Source organism: Stegastes partitus, unplaced genomic scaffold (assembly GCF_000690725.1).
Source record: "Stegastes partitus isolate 25-593 unplaced genomic scaffold, Stegastes_partitus-1.0.2 Scaffold1627, whole genome shotgun sequence".
Classification (NCBI taxonomy): Eukaryota; Metazoa; Chordata; class Actinopteri; family Pomacentridae; genus Stegastes; species Stegastes partitus.
The window spans coordinates 56,371-74,371 of record NW_007579358.1 but is presented as its reverse complement, the minus strand read 5'-3'; the positions used below and the strand labels follow the sequence as shown (position 1 = coordinate 74,371).

At 38.7% G+C, this 18,001-nt stretch overlaps 2 protein-coding genes across 4 annotated transcripts in view; one reads left to right on the top strand and one right to left on the bottom strand.

The window, feature by feature from the left end:
• Positions 1-8,101, top strand: part of scn1bb (sodium channel, voltage-gated, type I, beta b) — a 13,344-nt gene extending 5,243 nt beyond the window's left edge. The window contains exons 3-6 of the mRNA XM_008301084.1: positions 1,366-1,603; positions 4,065-4,206; positions 5,747-5,821; positions 7,587-8,101. Coding sequence (XP_008299306.1) covers positions 1,366-1,603; positions 4,065-4,206; positions 5,747-5,816 — 450 coding nt within the window. The 3' untranslated portion in view covers positions 5,817-5,821; positions 7,587-8,101. The remainder of the gene's footprint in view (positions 1-1,365; positions 1,604-4,064; positions 4,207-5,746; positions 5,822-7,586) is intronic.
• Positions 8,102-8,167: 66 nt separating this feature from the next.
• Positions 8,168-17,202, bottom strand: naxe (NAD(P)HX epimerase). 3 transcript variants are annotated; one of them, XR_520952.1, is made up of 8 exons: positions 17,056-17,199; positions 15,778-15,968; positions 14,602-14,710; positions 13,174-13,284; positions 11,904-12,014; positions 11,543-11,690; positions 8,703-9,971; positions 8,168-8,441 (listed from the first exon to the last, which is right to left on the bottom strand). XR_520952.1 is itself a non-coding variant. In XM_008301083.1 (7 exons), the coding sequence occupies exons 2-7, from the start codon at positions 15,948-15,950 to the stop codon at positions 9,772-9,774; spliced, it is 852 nt and encodes a 283-aa protein (XP_008299305.1). In that variant the 5' UTR covers positions 15,951-15,968; positions 17,134-17,202; the 3' UTR covers positions 8,168-9,771. The 3 variants fall into 3 exon arrangements, 2 of the variants coding, with proteins under 2 accessions (XP_008299305.1, XP_008299304.1); XM_008301083.1 differs by having other exon boundaries at positions 8,168-9,971; positions 17,134-17,202; XM_008301082.1 differs by having other exon boundaries at positions 8,168-9,971.
• Between the last annotated feature and the right edge of the window lie 799 nt (positions 17,203-18,001).

Genomic DNA, 18,001 nt, shown 5'->3' with positions numbered 1-18,001 from the left:
AACAAATGCACAGTGATTGGAGAAATAAACCATCTTTATGGTGTTCTGAGCTGAAACACTGACAGACAAGCTCTGGGGGAGATCTGAGACTTTTATTAATTTGCTAAAAATGGGGCAGCTTTAAATCATCCTAAAATAAAGTCGTCCTCGGCTACATCTCTCAAGACGCCAGCTATTTATACATGCATTTATATATATAGCCCAGTTCGCCGTCTCTCTCGTCCATATGCTCCACGAGGCTGTCACCAGCTTCACATGGAATCAATCACCGCAGAGATCATTAAAGCTTCAGAGATGACACACGACTGTTCTGACCTTGAGCGGGAGTGCTGGTTTGTCACCGCGGCGACGGTAGAGATGATGTCGCAGCGTAACGGGCTGCAGCCGAGGATCGTTTCCTTCTGTGTGTAGAACGACAGAAAATGAAGAAAAAGGCTCAAAATAGCATCCGCAGCTTGGTTTGCTGTCACAGAGGAGGAAAGAAAACAGAAAATGTTCACATTTAAGCACATTTTTTTATGTGAAAAATGATTCAAACTGATTATAAAAATAGTGTTTGATCAAATTTAATATGCAAAACTAATTGCTGCAGCTCTGATTTATGTGCCGGCGCACACGTGAGCCGCCTCCTTCTCAGGAACCAAACACATGCATGCTGTGTAATGTCCATGAAGACTTCACAGTACACCCACCTCGTTAGCATCGCTACAGAAGCCTTCAGGACGCTTTGTCAGGAATCCTGCTGCTGTAGAAACCACTTTAGATTCAGGATTACTGCAGGTCCTAAAGCTTCTATTGTTGATGTATTCACAAGACTGTTTGCTTTCACATTCAGTGAATAAGGACACGGCTTGTAAAGCAGGGATGAGTCAGGAGGGTTTAGCTATAAAAAAAAACAAACATTCAGATTTAAGAAGCCAGAATCAGAGAATTTGGACAATTTTTTCTCAAAAATATCAATAATTGGATTAATCGTTGCAGCTCTTGTTGCAGAGCACATCTAAGGAGTTTAGTTTTTATTCAAAAATATAAAAAGGTTTTGACAGAAAATTAAAAATTTCCCTTGAAGTCCAGGGAGGAGGGTCCAGATTTCACACTTTTTAATGGAGAAGGTCAATTAAAAGTGTAAATCTAGACCTTCCTCTATGGACTTCAAGGGCCTGGAACTCTGGAAATATCCACAGTCTGAAGGTAGAACTTCATTAAACAAACTACAGTTATTGAACATAAAGAACCAGCTGATTCTGAGGAGGTCTGACGGGAGCATTTTCCAGATTTGGTTGATTTTTTTAATATTATACAGTAAGCGTATTCACATATTTGCGTCCCAGCAGCAGAGGAACTGATGAACTCTTACCTCTCCAGATCTACACCTACAACGAGGACGGCCCCACCATCGAGAGCGACCACTTCCTGGATCGCATCGACTGGAACGGAAGCAAACGCAGCAACGACATCCAGGACGCGTCCATCTACCTGCTCAACGTCACCTTCAACGACTCGGGCGTCTACCAGTGCTACTTCAACCGCATCCTCTTCTACGACAACTACGAGTACCACAACGTCGTCACCAAGGTGGTGTACCTCACCGTGGTGGCCAAAGGTACGTCTGAAGTGCATCGCGGCAGGTTTGGATTGAAAACAGTCAGATTTCAGTCATCGTCATGATACTGAATGTGAACTCCAAGCAGCTGTTTCTGTGGGTTTTTTTGCTCCTGTCAACTGCAACATGGAGTCCAGCAGCTCTGTGGAAACATAAAGGAGGAGAGACAACTCAGAAATGAACTCAGAAAAATGAAATATTTCTGGTTATTGATTTTACCAAAAAAATAAAATACAAAACAACTGGAATCAACATGTCCAACATCTGTCCAAGTGCCCTCATGTGTTAAAACACTGGGGAAAAAAATGGAGGAGGATCTGAATAGTACAGATGTTTTACTAGTTAGACTTTTAATTTGCTTTTATACTTCTTGACCCTCTGCTCTGTGGTTGCGCCTCCTGCAGTTCAGCTGGATCGTACCTGAATTCTTGTAAAAACACTGTCGGTTGCAGCCGAGTCACTCACGGCTTCACAGTTGCACAGAAAAGCGCAGAATTTTTAGATTTTCACAGAATTTATCAAACATAAACCTTTTTATTTTTTTGTGGCTAACTATTAAGCGAGACGTGGCGAGTGTTTTAATTAAATCTCACAATTTAAACCTTAGAACAAGTCACAGCCGATGAGTTCAAGAACCCTCGGACAGTTGACAACCTGAAGATTCTTTCTGTTTTTACGGTCTCTGGCTCTGATGCATTTTCTGACGGAGCTGCTGGTCACGGATGTGCAGTTCAAGAACCGTCGGAAAGTTTTTATAGAGATAGCATTCCGTTACGTTAGTCAGACGGTTGAAGGGAAACGTTATTCATTCCTTTGTGAGTGTACTTGCTGTTTCGTGGGCCACAGTTAAAGAGCAGCGTAATGTCCATTAACACTGACGCTCTGCAGACATGCGGCTGCATTTACCGGGAGGAGCTAAATAATTAAAGAAGCTGCTGAGGTTGCAAAGCATCAGTGAGTCTCGACGACGGAGGATGTTTCCAGATCGCTGCAGAGAGACGGACGCTAACCTTTTTTTTAATTTTTATTTCTTTTTTCAAGATGGAAACGTCCTTCCTGATGCTGCATTAGGACGCTCTGGAAAACATTTGAGCCACTTTTGGATCATTTTGAATATTTTTCTGGAAAACATTCGAGTCATTTTAGAGAATTTTAAGTCACTCCGTCAAATTCCTTTTGGAAAATTGAACCTTTTTGTGAGCGGATCCCACAGAACCAGAGCAGATCATTAAATCGTTCCTGTTTCTATTTCACATGTTCAGCTACAGTCGCCCTTATTAATGAAGAAGCCTCGTTACGAACGCTAAAACATGTTCTGTATGTCGGCTCCAGTAATCAGCATCGGCCTTTAAAAAAGAAAATCAGTAAATAATGATAAAAATGTAAAAACATATTGGTTGATCCCTGCTAAAGAATAAATGCATGTAAGAATCCTGAATGATTAAACATACAGTCGTCCTCAAATTTATTCCATTAAAGAAAAATCCACAACAGTCACTCAAATAACTAGAAACTGGAAAAAGTAATAACAAATAAAAATTTGTTAAATTTGAATTTTGTGAAATAAGATGTTGCTTTTGGATTGTGGTTGAAAAGAATAATTAAAAAAAAAACAAAAAAAACAAAGTAGAGCACTTTGCTGATGACAAAATCCAAACACCTGTCAAACGTGACACATTCAACATGATTTTCTCCGCTACAATAAAAACGTGAGCGAGGATCCAACCATGAAAACACACTTTCTGTTACATAAACTGCCTGCAATGTGCAGTCTGACAGGATTCACAGGCCGTAAATGCACCAGTTCATCTGTTAAAACCACAGACTGTATAAAAGATGGACGTAGCTACCATGACGTCACCCGTTGGTTTCTGCACTGAGAACATGAAGCCAGGGTTTTGCTGCTTCCTGGTTGACATCTTGGATTTTTGGAGCCAGTGGGCGGAGCCATAGGAGCAGTGATTGGTCAGACGGATTGAGAGGCGGGCCCTCTCTGCCCGCCCACATTTACCACCTTCTGCTCGCTTCGTCTGTATGGTCGCTGCCGACTGTCAATCAAGCCAGCCACGCCCCTTGCCCCGCAAAATGTTGACGATTTTTAAAAATTCAGTATTGATTTATTTTCAGATTGGCCACCTGATCTCTGGACTTGACCATGAAAACTAATTTTAAAAAGTCCTGAGCTGTAGGAATGCAGTATTTCATGATCTGTGATTACTTCTTTTCCAGTTCCAGTCTATGGGAGCCAGGGCTTTGTGGAGCCAGCAGCTAGTGGACATAGTGATACTGCAGGTTTTTGACACTTCCAGGTTGGCTTCATTTTTCGGGGCCGGTTGCTGCGTCCATCTTTTATACAGTCTGTGGTTAAAATCCCCAAAACATCAACTGCAAACCTCACGCTTCCTTCTCTGTGTTGTTGTTTTTTTGGTCTGACATCCTGTTTGTTTTTCTTTCTCGGCAGCGAGCAGAGGAACGGCCTCCATCGTGTCGGAGGTCATGATGTACGTGTCCATCATTGGCCTGCAGGTCTGGCTCCTCATAGAGATGATCTACTGCTACAGAAAGATCGCAGCGGCTGGCGAGGAGGCGCTACGAGAGGCCGCGTGAGTAGCCCGAGTGCATCGTGAGGGCTCGTCGCATGAGGAAACCTTGAGTCTCGTTGTGGTTATTTCATGATTTCTTTAAAAAAAAAAAAAACGTGACATGAAAAGTTAAAGCGCCGCTGCAGAGACGCAAGGTTTTCATCCTGCTGCATTAAAACCTTAATAACCTCCAGAAAAACGCTCTTATTATGTGGAGGAACAACAGTGAATATTAACTGATGTGCATCTAAAATCCAGGAATGTGAGTCGGTGAGTTGAGCTAAGGCTGGAATTTAGAGGCAGAAACATCGGCTAATATCAGATTCATGACATAATAAAAGCGTTTTTGGTTATTAAGACGTGGACTAAATGGGAAAAAGATGAAGTGTTCGGTGGTCAAACGCGTGTTTGGCTCATTTGCAGATCTTATTAAAGTGGTTTAACTGGTTGTGATGCATGTAAAGGTTGAAACAAGAGGGAAGGTCTGGTCACACCAGCGTTTAACGTGTCGGAAAATCCATCATTTATATGTAAATGTTAAAAAAACAACCTTTTTCTTATTTTTGTTGCTAAAAAAATAATATTTCAGGTGTCAGGAGCGGTAAAGTTTGAATTTTAAAACCAAAAACTGACAACTTGTGCCTTTTTTTGGGTTGTTTTTTTCATTTTAAACCAAAAACTAAATTTTTTTGTTTGTAAATTAGTTTTTTTTTTGCAAATTCACTCAAAATAAATCAGAAAATCTGCAGGTTTTTTGCAGAGTAGAAGCTTTTTTTTTTTTTTGCCAGCGATCTCTGGTGTGACTGGGTCTTTTCTACTAAACTACTATTTTTTAAAAAAAAGTGTTAAAAGTTTTTACCTTTTTATTGCTTTTTAAATTTAAATCAATTTAATCTGTTTTTTATGGCAAAAAAAAAAAATCACAAAAAGACTCTTTAATGCCAAAGTGAGCACAGATTTCTACAAATAATGTCAAATAATTAAAAAAAATGTAAGTGGTGATTATTTAGACAATCACTATTTTACATTTTTAATTAATTGACATCATTTTGTAGGAACCTGGTTTCACTTTGACTTGAAAAAGTCTTTTTTTGGTAAATTTTGTCCAAAAAAAAAAAAGCCAAATTAAAATGATTCACAGTTGAAAAGCAAAAAGGGAGTCGATGTGTTTTAAAACAAACACATTGGGAGCGAAAATGAAGCTTTGAAAAGTGTGCATTTCCCCATGAATCCTGCCGAACGTCATTCATGTCCGGCTGCTGAAATCACACCGATGACTCTTGTTGTGTCGCCTCTTTGGTTCGCGTCTCCTTTTGTTTTGTGAGGTTGCCACTGTTTCCATTGTGTTCGTGTGCGTTCACTTGTGTCTCTTTGTCGTGTTTTCATCCCGTCATCCTCGTTTCAGTAAAAACCAAAACCAAAACCAAAACCTTCCGCCTGTAAGTTCAAAAAAACACTCCTGTCGCTTTATTTTTTTGCATTTTTTCACCCATGTCACTGTGCTGAAGGAACGTTTCGGCGCTTCTGATCCGGACTCTTGTTTCTTCTGTTTCGCCTCCAGAAATGCTGAATATTTAGCGATAGCGTCTGAAAGCAAAGACAACTGCGCCGGGGTGCAGGTCGGAGAATAGCACAGGTACGTCGACATCCTGCAGCACCTTTTCACAATAAAGTACGGTTGTATGAAACGCTGAAGGCTTCAGGAAACAGCTGCAGAAATGTCGTTTTTAAAAATAATGAACATCAGTATTTATTTGACTGTTAAATTCATTTAACGCTACTTTTTTTCCCGATTTCTGATCAAATGAATAATATTGACCAAGTTTTAGACGTGACAGACTTCTGATGTGACATATGTGAAGAAATATGAGTGAAATCTGCTCATCTACACTTTTGCTAAGTGACAAGACCACAACATGTAATTTGAGCCATGCTAATTTTTCCCTTCACATCCATTATCTATGCTAAGCTAATGCTAATAGGCTGTCGGTGTTACACTTCTGTCTTCTGATGAACTTTTTAACCACCTGACTTAAGATTATTATTTAGAATTTTTAACCTATTTTAAACAAAAAAACAAGTCTAATTTAATTTTAACCACCTGACTTTGGATTGTTGTTGATAAATTTCATCCATTTTTACCAAAAAGCAGATTTAATTTAATTTAATTTCAAAAACCTTACTTTGAAATAGTTTTGATTATTTTCAACTAATTTTTAACAAAAAGGACATTTAGTTTGATTTTAACTCCCTTATTTTGGATTATTATTTTAAAATTCTAAGAAAACAATGGTTTACCTTGATTTTTATTGCATTACTTTGAATTATTATTGATGGTTTTTAATCTAGTTTTTTAGAAAAAAGGTTTCATTTATTTTTAACAACCTGACTTTGGATTATTATTGATATTTTCCAATGTGTTTTTTAAAGAAAAACTAAAGTTTATTTTAATTTTAACAATAGTACTTTGAATTATTAGTGAATTTGATCAATTTTCACCAAAAAAGAAGATTTAATTTAATTTTAAAAACCGTACTTTGAAATAATTTTGATCATTTTCAACTTATTTTATTAACAAAAAAGAGATTTACTTAGATTGTAACTCGCTTTTTATGGATTATTATTTAAAAATTCGAACCAATATTTCACGAAAAAGACGGTTTAACTTGATTTTTATCAAATTACGTTATGTTATTATTTTTTTTATCGAGTATTCAGAAAAAAAGGCTTAGTTTGATTTTAACCGCCTAACCTTGGATTATTATTATTTTCCAACAAATAAAAAAAAAAAATAAAAATTTAACCCGCTGACTTATTGATAAATTTGATCAATTTTTCCCAAAAAGAAGATTTAATTTAATTTCAACCACCTTAATTTGAAACAGTATTGATCATTGTTAACAATCAGGTTTAATTTAAACTTAATTCCCTTATTTTGGATTTTTATTGAAAATTTCTAACCGATATTTTCAGAAAAAGGAGGTTTAATTTGACTTTAACCACCTTCAACCACTTTAGCCTGTTCATGAAGCCACACAGGTACTCATTTCTCATTAAACTAATAATATTTACCAAAGTTTAGACTCTACGCTGTGACATATGTGAAGGAATGCATTTCTGCCAAGTTAGAAGACAACATGTCATTTGAGCCACGCTAACTTTTCCCTTCGTGTCCATTATTTATGCTAAGCTAATGCTAACAGGCGTTTACCTGAGATTACATTTACACTTCTAACGCTGTGCTCACCTCCTTTACAATCAGTGGAGAAAATACTAGAAAAAGCAGTAAAATCCGACAGCGCAGCGAGCTGAAGCCACAGAAACCAGCTGAGTGGACGTTTCAGACGTTTATCGATGCTTTTTTTTGACCACATGCCAGTAAACCCATTACATCTCCTCAGGCTTCCGTCTTGGACTGAACACATCCTTCCACCCTCTGACCTGCATGACCTGGAGCAGAACTTCCTCCTCCTCATCTCAAGCCTCCGTTTTACTTCCTCCTCCACAGCGACCACCCGTGGACCCGACGTACAAAGAGAGCATGGAACCAGCACTGTATATAGTATTCTGCGCGCAAAAGCATGTTCTGCACTTATATGAGAAAAACCATTATGCATTAATGAGCCACATTGTCGAAAGCATATACTGTCCACGCAGTATTCCTCCGAGTATATGTAGTCACACCTTTGTATGAAACGTGAGCAGAGGCGAAGGTTCGATTGTACGAGAAAGCTTTTTACTGAATCGTCGCCACCTAATGTATAAATGAGACACACGACATGTACTGTACGGTAACGTTATTTATAAAATAGAATGTGATGGACTACGATAGACGGTATTTCCAGTTTAATTGCTAGTTGTACATTCAGTGAAACCTAAAGATGTACTAATAAAAATGGACAAAATGTGGTGGAAAGATCTTCTCCCCGACTGTTTTGTTTTGCTTCTTTGGCTGAAATAATGCCAACGTGGACTGTGATTGTACAGTGATAACTTTTTATTGTCATATTTTTCATTAGCTGATGAAGCTCAAGTTCTTTCACATGAAGAAAAGTCTTCCAGAAACAACAGCAGAGTAAATATGTCACCCACGACTGATCAGACTCCCAGATTTAAATGACGCATTTTAGCGCTCTCACGTTTGTGCATCCAGCAGCTGATTAGCTTAGCTTAGCTTAAAGACTGCGAGCATGAGCAAACAGTGTAGCTCTGTCCAAGAACATTGGCATACCAGCACAGAGCAAGGCTTTCTCTTCCTGCAGTGTTTATGCTATGCTAACTGGCTGCTAGGTTAGCTTAGCTTAAAGCCTGCAAGCATGAGGAAACAGTAGCTCTGTCCAAGAAAATCTGCACACAGTGAGGCTAACTGGTTCCTTTTCTTCCACTGTTAATGCTAAGCTAACTGGCTGTTCATGCTAAGCTGGCTGCTAGGTTAGCTTAGGCTAAAGACTGCAAGCATGAGGAAACAGCATAGCTTTGTTCAAGAATATACCAGCACAGAGCAAGGCTTTCCCTTCCTACAGTGTTCGTGCTATGCTAACTGGCTGCTAGGTTAGCTTAGTTTAAAGACTGCGTGCATGAGGAAACAGTTTATCTCTGTCCAAGCAGATCTGCACACAGTGAGGCTAACTGCTTCTCTTTCTTTCATTGTTCATTGTAAGCTAACTGGCTGCTAGGTTAGCTTAGCCTAAAGACTGCAAGCCAGAGAGAAATAGCGAGGCTCTGTTCAAGTAAATCTGCATACCAGCACAGAGTGCAGCTAACTGCTTTCCCTTTCCCAGCGTTCATGCTAAGCTGACTGGCTGCGAGGTTAGCTTAGCTTAAAGACTGAAAACAGGAGGAAACAGTCCATGAAAGTCTGCACACAGTGAGGTTAACTGCGTCTCTTTTTTCATTATTTATGCTAAGCTAACTGGCTGTTCATGCTAAGCTAACTGGCAGCTAGGTTAGCTTCGCTTAAATACCCCAAGCAGGAGGTAACAGTGCAGCTTTGTCGAGTAAAATCTGCACACCAGCACACAGCAAGGCTAACTGCTTCCCCTTCTTTCAGTGTTTATGCTAGGCTAACTTGCTGTTCATGCTGAGCTAACTGGCTGCGAGGTTAGCTTAGCTTTAAGACTGCAAGCAGGAGGAAGCTGCGCAGCTCTGTCCAGGTAAATCTGCACAAAGTGAGGCTAACTGCTTCCAGTGTTCATGCTAAGCTAACCGGCTGCTTACTGTAGCTTCATTTTAGATGTGGCTTGAAAACAAAAATATCAGAACAGAACAAATATCTAGTGCATTCTATTTGTATTATAATTTACCCATGTATTGATCGATCAGGCTGCATTTCTTTAGAAAATCATTCAAATTTACGAAACCTGCTTGACGGCGGACGTAAACAGAGGATCAGACCTTTATTACTGTCGATACCAATCAGTTAAAAATTACACATGTAGTGACTTTTACATTTACAAGAGCGCTAGGCTCGTCGTTCCCCCCATTTTCCATTAAGCTAAGCTAACTTGTTTCAGGTTCCACTTCAGACATGAAGGTGTTGCTGAAGCTCTCGTCCAGCTTGTTTTCCAGATGTTTCTTCCGTCACCTTCACAGCTGCAGCACACAGTCTGTGCCGTGATACTGAGGCAGGTTGAGCTCGTACTTCCTCTCCAGGCCCGGCGGGACGAACCGGCCTCCCAGGAAGTGGTACCGGCCCCTGAACATGGCGGCGGACTTCTTGGGGGCGGTGAGCGATATGAGCGTGTCGGGCTGCAGTCCGTCGGCGCTGCCCTGCTCCACGTCCCAACCTTCAGAGACAGCAGACAGGAAGTCAGACGCTGACGTTACGGAGGTTTGGTGTGACGGAGGGAGACCACAGGGTCACTGAATCGATCCGTCCTGCGGGGAGCACGAACGGACTCCAGCTATTGATCTTTGTTCTGGTCGCACACGGGCGGATGGAGGCGGCCACAGAAAATCAAAGCCTCATTATGTCCTCGCTTGTGCAAACTGACCAGACAACATGTGTTTAATACAGCAGGCTTCTGGAACATAAAATATAAGCTTTGAAATCGGTACGGCTCACTGTGGAGTCACTCCAGTGCTGTTTGAGGGGCTGTTGTGAAGCTAAAAACACTCAGCGGCCTGTTACCGATGAAAGAATGTAAGTCAGGGTGGAATGATGTCATCACACTGACAATAACAAACATGTGATTAGAGGGGAGTTGTGTATCGACAGAGACACACAGAAAAAAGTTTCTGAATCACCTGTTTTTACATTATTATTATTTCAGTTCCTTATTTTGACTTATTATTGATCATTTTTAACTTAATTTGAACAAAAACAGGAGCTTTCATTTGATTTAACTCCCTTATTTTGGATTATTATTGACAATCTCTGACCAATATTTAAGAAAAACTAGATTTTAATAATTACTTTGAAATATTATTGATCACTAAACCTTTAAACAAAAAGAGGTTTAGTTTCATTTTAACCACTTGACTTTAAAATATTGATCATTTTCAACCTATTTTTTAACAAACAGGAGGTTTAATAAACATTTTAACCACCGTATTTTGGATTATTATTGACAATTTCTAATCAATATTTTAAAAACAAGAAGGTTTAATTTGATTTTTATCACATTATTTTGAACTATAATTGATCATTTTAAACCTGTTTTTAAGAAAAAAGAGGTTTAATTTGATTTCAGCCACATGACTTTGGATCATTATTGATCATTTCCAACGTATTTCTTAAGAAAAAGAAGATTTAGTTTAATTTCAACCACTTTACTTTGAAAAAGTATGAATCATTTTTAACAAACAGGAAGTTTAATTAGGTTTTAACCCCCTCATTTTGGATGATTATCAAAATATTCTAATCATTATTTTAAGAAAAAGAAGATTTAACTTGATTTTAGTCACATCATTTTGAAACATCATTGATCATTTAACCTATATTTCACAAAAAAAGGAAGTTTAATTAGATTTTGACTGCCTTATTATGGATTTTTATTTAAAACAATTAACCAATATTTTAGGAAAATTGAGGTCTAATTTATTTTTAACCACCTTAATTGAATTGTTATCATTTTTAACCTTTTTTAAGTAGATTTTAACCACCTCGAACCACTTCAGCCTGTTTACTGAGCTACACAGTTATTCATTTAATACGACAATTAAAAACACACAAATGAATAAATGTAAAGCCATAAATGTAATAAATCAGGACAAAGCAGTGACTTCACGCACATGAAATTAAAACAACGTGAAGCTGCTCTTTGTGACACGTTTAAGTGACGATTTCTTGGTTTTTTATTGATGGTATTGATTGATCTGAAGGCCTGTTAGAAGCCTCTCTGCGTGCGGCACCGACCTGAGGGGATGTCGATGCTGGCGACGGGGACTGTGGTTTTCTTCAGTACGTCCAGAATCGATCCAAAAGGTTCCCGGACGGCGCCTTTGAAGCTGAAGCCAAAGATGGCGTCAATCACCAGGTTGTAAGCTTCGTCCACCACCTCGGCCTGAGGAGACACATTCAGAAAGATAAACAAAGTGAAAAGAACCAGAAGCACCTTCAAGACATAAATCAGGTTGTCTGCAGCGTTACTTATCAGCTCCGCTATCGATCGGCTCGCGATAAGAGCTCATTTCCCCACATGGACGGGTTCTAATAAAGTGCAGCGCAGAGCTGGTACAAATCAAACGAGCTGCTGAATAATAGACGATCAGCCAACCTCCGGCATCTCGCTGAGGAAGGGGATCTCCATCTTCTGGCACTGCGTGGTCAGACCCTGGAACAGCGGCTTGTTGGGCCTCTTCGGGTACAGGATGGTGGGCTCGTAGCCCTGCAGGAGGAAAAACAAGAAGGCAGGACGTTAACCTGGCTGATGGTGAAGAGGGGCTGCCAGCAAAGATGGTGTTTTAGTTCCACACAGTCACAGCCAAAGGCGTCGAATGTTCAAGGTAAGAACATGAAGAGTTCCAGCTTCATTTATTCACTTTAAACCAAAAATAACAGTTTTTACAACGTCCACTAATAGTAAAAATGAAAAGTAACAAAGTGGAAAATAGTGGGTTGGGTGAAATTTCAGTTTCTGTTTTTAAAAAAAATCATTTTAAAATTCATTTTTAAAAAACTGCTCCAACATCCCGAAGTCTAACATTAGTCAGAAATAAACAGAACAAACTGAAAAGTGAAGCTCTTGGTTTTCGTTGGGAGCAATTTCATTTTTTGTGTTTTAACAATTAAAAACTTAACAAGCAGGTTTTTTGTTCTGTCCGTTTCACAACAACAACAAACAAAGTCCATCAACACTGGAAATCAAATGTAACAGTGGAGAATGAAGCTTTTCTTGGTTTGTTTGTTTGTTTTTTTGTTTGGTTGGATGCAATTTAATTTTCTTTTTTTTCTTAAAAAAAAATAAAATAAATAAATGTATTTGTTTTACAACAACAACAACAAAACGACATCCCAAAGTCCATCAACACTGGAATTTGTTTTTGTTTGTTTTTGGTTTGACACAGAAAGAAAAAAATGTTTGTCATTTTTCACCATTTTTTTAAATTTAAATTTATTTATTTATTTTGAAAAATACAGAATAATTGACCATTTTTGGTCTTTATGTGTCACAACAAAAACAAACCATTTTAAACCAACAACAAAAAAATCAAAAAGGTTTTTTTACTGTTTTAAACCAGCAACAATTTTTTAAATATTTTTTTCATTTAAAATAAAAAAAACCTAAATCATCAAAGAAAAAAAATCAAGACAACAGTTTCCATGTTTCCTACCGTCCATTAAAACTGAAAACGAAACAGCAGAAAATGAAGCTCGTTGTTTAATTTGCTGTATTTTAATTTTAGTTTAAAACAAACAAAAAAAATCAAGAAAAAGCAGAAAATGATTTAACTTTGCTAAATGAATGTTAACTAAAAACAACTGAAGTGGATTTAAAAGTACGACTCCACCAGAATTCAGCACCAGAACGTTGAAGTTTCACTCACAAACAGTTTGAGGTGTCTCGCACAGACCAGACCGTCGCCGCCGTTGTTTCCGGGTCCACAGATCACCAGCAGAGAAGGTCTGGACTTCACCAGAGACGTGAGTGGATACGCCTGCAGGAGCAGCAAGGCATGCAGAGTACAAGTAATCTGATTATTCCTCACTTCAGGGAGTAATCTCACTCAGACTTCCTCTGGTGCCGTAAATGTAAAACCTGATTTCCCGTCCAGCAGCCGGACTTCTGACGGAGAAATGAACAAAATCTAAAAGCTTTTTATGTGGATGCGTCTGCAGAGTTAAGATCTCTGCAAAGAGGCTTCAGTCGGCTGCAATATCAACACTGGACTGTTTACATCTGTTCTAAATCACTTTAATTAAACTTTACTAATCATTTATATTCACATTCAAACATCTATCTGAAGAGGGGAAACACAAACATGTTCACGTCATGGTGACCAAGTGCTGTATTTATATGAAACCACGGCTGGAATTAAAGACCATTTCCCTTATTAATGAGTCTGCTAATGACTTCTGTGATGAACATATGTTGATAAAATGTCAGAAAAAGGTGAACATGACTTCACTGTCATGTCATTTATCAGTCAAAAACAACAAATACTCTCTTTTTTCAGATCCTCACCTGCACAGCCGCACAGATTCATCAATTAAACGACAAAAATGAAATTGATCGCCGGCTGTTTTGATTATAAATGCATCAGTTTGAGTCTTTTTTTGAGAACATCGTCTAGTTTCAGGGACTTAAAGTTGAAAATCTGCTGATATTTCAACTTTTCTGTGACATTACACTGAAAATCTTTGAGCTGTGGACTAAAATGATAAAACATTGGAGTTTTTTTCACCATTTTCTGACATTTTATACATCAAACAACTTTTTAAATATTCAAAGAAATAAAGAACAAACAACAATAATCAATACTTGTTACTCATAAACAAATTATGCAAAGAAAAGCATCAAATCTTCACATCTGAGAAGCTGGAATCAGGTAACATTTGGCATTTTTGCTTAAAATTTCTTATTTAAATGTGAGAAGAGTACTGAAACTGGAGTGCAGGACTTGTAGGAGTTCACATAAAGCTGATCAAGCACCATGTGCATCGTGTGTCTTTGTGTTTTGCAGTAAACCAGAGTTTGAAATCTGCTTCCTGTGGCTACATTTCCACACTGGTGCAGCAGCAGTGATGCAGCAGCAGTGATGCAGCAGGAGTATGTTGGAGAAGACGTAGGAAAAACCCAACAAGCACTGATGCTGCAGATAAAGAAAAAAACTCAATTACATCCTAAAACCAAAGAGGTCCACGTCACAAGCATGTGGGGGTCAGCGGGGCTTTTGTAATTACTCTTGCTGCCAACAGAGGGAGACAAAGTCCTACACTGCAGCTTCGGCTACAGAGCTGAGAGCGACTCTCACCCGAGTGACGGCCGTCGCACAGCTCAGCCCGGCCAACTCCATCAGCTGGTCCACGCTGAAGCCGTACTCGCTGAAGAGCTCCTCATCGATGTGCTGAGCCTCCTCCTGCCTGTGAACAGTCTGCAGGTCAGTTTATTAACCGCTCCACGTCCTCAGATGTATTCACACCCTCCCATTAAAGAAAAGGCAAAATCCACAGCAGTCACTCAAATAACTAGAAACTGGAAAAAGCAAAAATAAATAAAAATTTGCTAAATTATAATTTAGTGAAATAAGATGTTGCTTTTGAATTTTGGTTGAAAAAAATAATTTAAAAAAACAAAAATGTCCCGGACAAATGAGAGCCCTTTGCTGATGAGCAGTGGTCCACGGTGTCCATTAAATCTTTATTTATTATTGCTTTTGTTGATTTCAGCTTATTTCAGTGACAGCAGTTTTTTTTCTTCTTTAATGGGAGGGTATGAACACATCTGAGGACGACTGTACATGCATTCTTATTTTACTAATGTAGGAGGTATAAAGCTTTTCCTAAGAGCAGGAAAACTGGCAGTTTGTTTCTCTGCCATATGAAAAAAACACAGCAGATGACTTAAATAACAAAAACTGGAAAGAGTTCATCATCCTGGGATGGCTTTGCAGTGAAGTGCATCAGAAATAAAACAAAATAATAATTGTAAAAAAAAAAAAAAAAGGAGTTTGGAATCTGTTTCATGTGGTGTAACTCTTTCAAAGGCATCCAAAATGTTTTTTTGTTTTTTTTATTGCTTTGGATCTCGCGTCGATTGTGGCTTCGTAGTCGCCGTGCAGAGATTTGTGGTGCAGATTTAAATGGTAAAACCACCGCCGAGGGAGGAGCTGCCTTTGGTCAAAATCATCATTTCTGAAGCCAAAACATTTCCCTACGACAGACGCTGCATTTCTTTTTGGAAGCAAATCTTCCTTTTCAGTGTTTTTCCACAGGTTTTTTTTGCTCGTTTTCTACGTACACGTGGGACCTGCAAGACAACAAACTCTGTGGCTTGTGAATAAAACAAAAAAAACACACTTCGGTTCTATTGGACCGACTTCTCTTGCAGAAGTTTTCTTTTTGTATCAAGCAGCAAAAAAGTCGCAGCCTGATGTGTTTGAGTTCATTTACTTTACATGAGGCTTAAACGACATGTTTTGCAGTCCTACCCGAGATATTTAATGGTCTGGGCCATGGTGGACGCCGCTCTGCTGCTCAAACAGTCCTTCTTGTGATTATTAGCTGCAGCGGACAGAGAACATGTCCCGGTCTGAGCGAAGGCAGCCGCGGCTCTCGAGGTCACCAGGAAGCCGATCCCGAACAGAGTCCGAACGCTCAACATCCAGATGGATCCGAACTCCTGTACAGGAAGCAACACAGAAGAGAGAAGAATGCTTGAGTCACGGTTCCTTCAGTCTGCTGCAGGTCAAACTGTGTTCTCTGCTAAAGGCATCGCAAATAAATCATCTTTGTGCTCACAGCTGCAGCTTTAAAGAAACTATGAAGCAGACTCTTTAAATGGTCGCTATGAGCTGAAACATTTAAACGGAAAAATTGGATTTTACGTTTTTGTTTTTGCAGTGTGTGTTTGATTTTATAACATGAGCCGTCTGGATTTGTAACTGCGACTACTTGGTTCTATCTGTAACAACTATTTCTGATTACTTTCTCTGTTAGTCGCTGAACTAGTCAGTCTAAATGAAATTTATCAGGCAAAAAACTATTCTCTCTGTGCAGATTCTTCCTTGTTGGTTGTCAACATTAACTGTAGTAATTATTAAGCCCATGTTTGAGTATTTAAAGTTAAAATTCTCACATTCAAGCTACTTTTGTTTAAATATTTTCTGGTTTCTTTACTACTGCTGCTTTTAAATGACAGTAAACTGAATCTATTTTGGTTGTGCATGCAAAACTTTGGGGCTTGGATCTGCATGTTTCTGATACTTTATAAACCAAACAACTACTAAGTTAACCAGAAGAGAAACTAAATTAATACTGAAGAGTAATAACGTGCAAAAAATGAATGAGAAACAAACAAAAACCAGAAAAGTTGGACCCTAAAAACACTGAGATCATAAAGAAAAAGGAATCATAAAACACAGGCATACAAGAAACATTCATTAAGGCCTTTTGGAAGAATTTTAAGAGCGAAAACAATTCATAAACCTACTTAGAACAGAAAAAAACTAAATTAAAACACTAAAAAATAAATACTACAACAAAGTAAATACTGTCAATGCTAAAAAAAAGCATGCAGCTCTATTTGTGTTTAGATCGTTTTATATTATTTAGAGTGTTAAGACTGAAGTTAAAGTGTCAGCTACGTATTTATTATTCTGTGTTAAGTTTTGCTGCCCAATTGTGTCACTTCCCAGAAGCTGCTAAGCTAACCGTCAACATTTGTTAACTTTCGCCTCATTTCGTGTTAAAATACGAATTAAACTCACCAAATGTGAACACGTTTTTCTCGACAACAGCTTCACATGCACGTCTGTCCTCTTTAACAACACAACGACACAACTCACAGGTCGGTAGAGGACTGACAGCTGGAGCTCTGCTGCCAAACCGTGTCGGCTACTTCCGGGTTTCGACTTCTTCTTCTGCTGCTGCTGCTGACAGACGCGCACTGCCCCCCGCAGGTCATTTGTGGAATTACATCAACACAGTAAAAGGGTCATTGCATTACAAATCAATCAGTTCATTTCATTTAACCTCCTCAGAATGAGCTGGTTTTTGATGTACAATAACTTTAATATTTGTACTTCAGTCATGCAGAGTTTTACCTTCATAATATGATTTTTTTTAAAGTTACAGACCCTTAAAATACATGGAGGAGGTCCAGTGTTTACACTTTTTAAATTTATGTTACCTTTCCCATCATTCCTGAGCACAGACTGTATAAGAAGGATGGAGGTAGCTGCCGTGACGCCACTGAGAAAATGAAAATCATCTGTTGCAATGATTCCTTCTCTTTCAGAAACAGTAGAGTTACTGTGGTCTTAACATGAGCCGAACCTCAGAGATGAGTCATCATGCTGTTCTTTAATGTGAAACAGTCCAGCAGACTGTTTCTCTGCTCCAGCGTTTTGTCAGATAACTGAGGAGCTCATGTAATCAGAGGGCTGCTTGTCCTTTAACTCTAGCACTCACATGATCATACTTTGGAATAAAAACAATAAACTTTTTTGTTCTTCTGAGGCAGTAAAATGTTCTTTGGCCTCCTCCAGGGTAACAAACATTTCCTTAAGATTAAAACATACATAAAAAACGTCACACTTTCTACTAATCATATCCTGCTGTGTTCCCTCTCATATTTAATGTTCCAGCAAATGGAATGAAAAAACTGTGTAGATCTTTTCATTCCAGCCATGATGTGGATCACTGGGAACATCT

What these genes read in the sequence shown, in the direction of transcription:
- naxe (XM_008301083.1), bottom strand. Translation starts at nt 15,950, where the DNA reads ATGTTGAGCGTTCGGACTCTGTTCGGGATCGGCTTCCTGGTGACCTCG. An exon ending in CGAGACACCTCAAACTGTTT is followed by an intron (nt 12,015 to 13,173) that starts GTGAGTGAAACT and finishes TTCCTCCTGCAG; the next exon opens with GGCTACGAGCCCACCATCCT. An exon ending in TCCTCAGCGAGATGCCGGAG is followed by an intron (nt 11,691 to 11,903) that starts GTTGGCTGATCG and finishes GTGTCTCCTCAG; the next exon opens with GCCGAGGTGGTGGACGAAGC.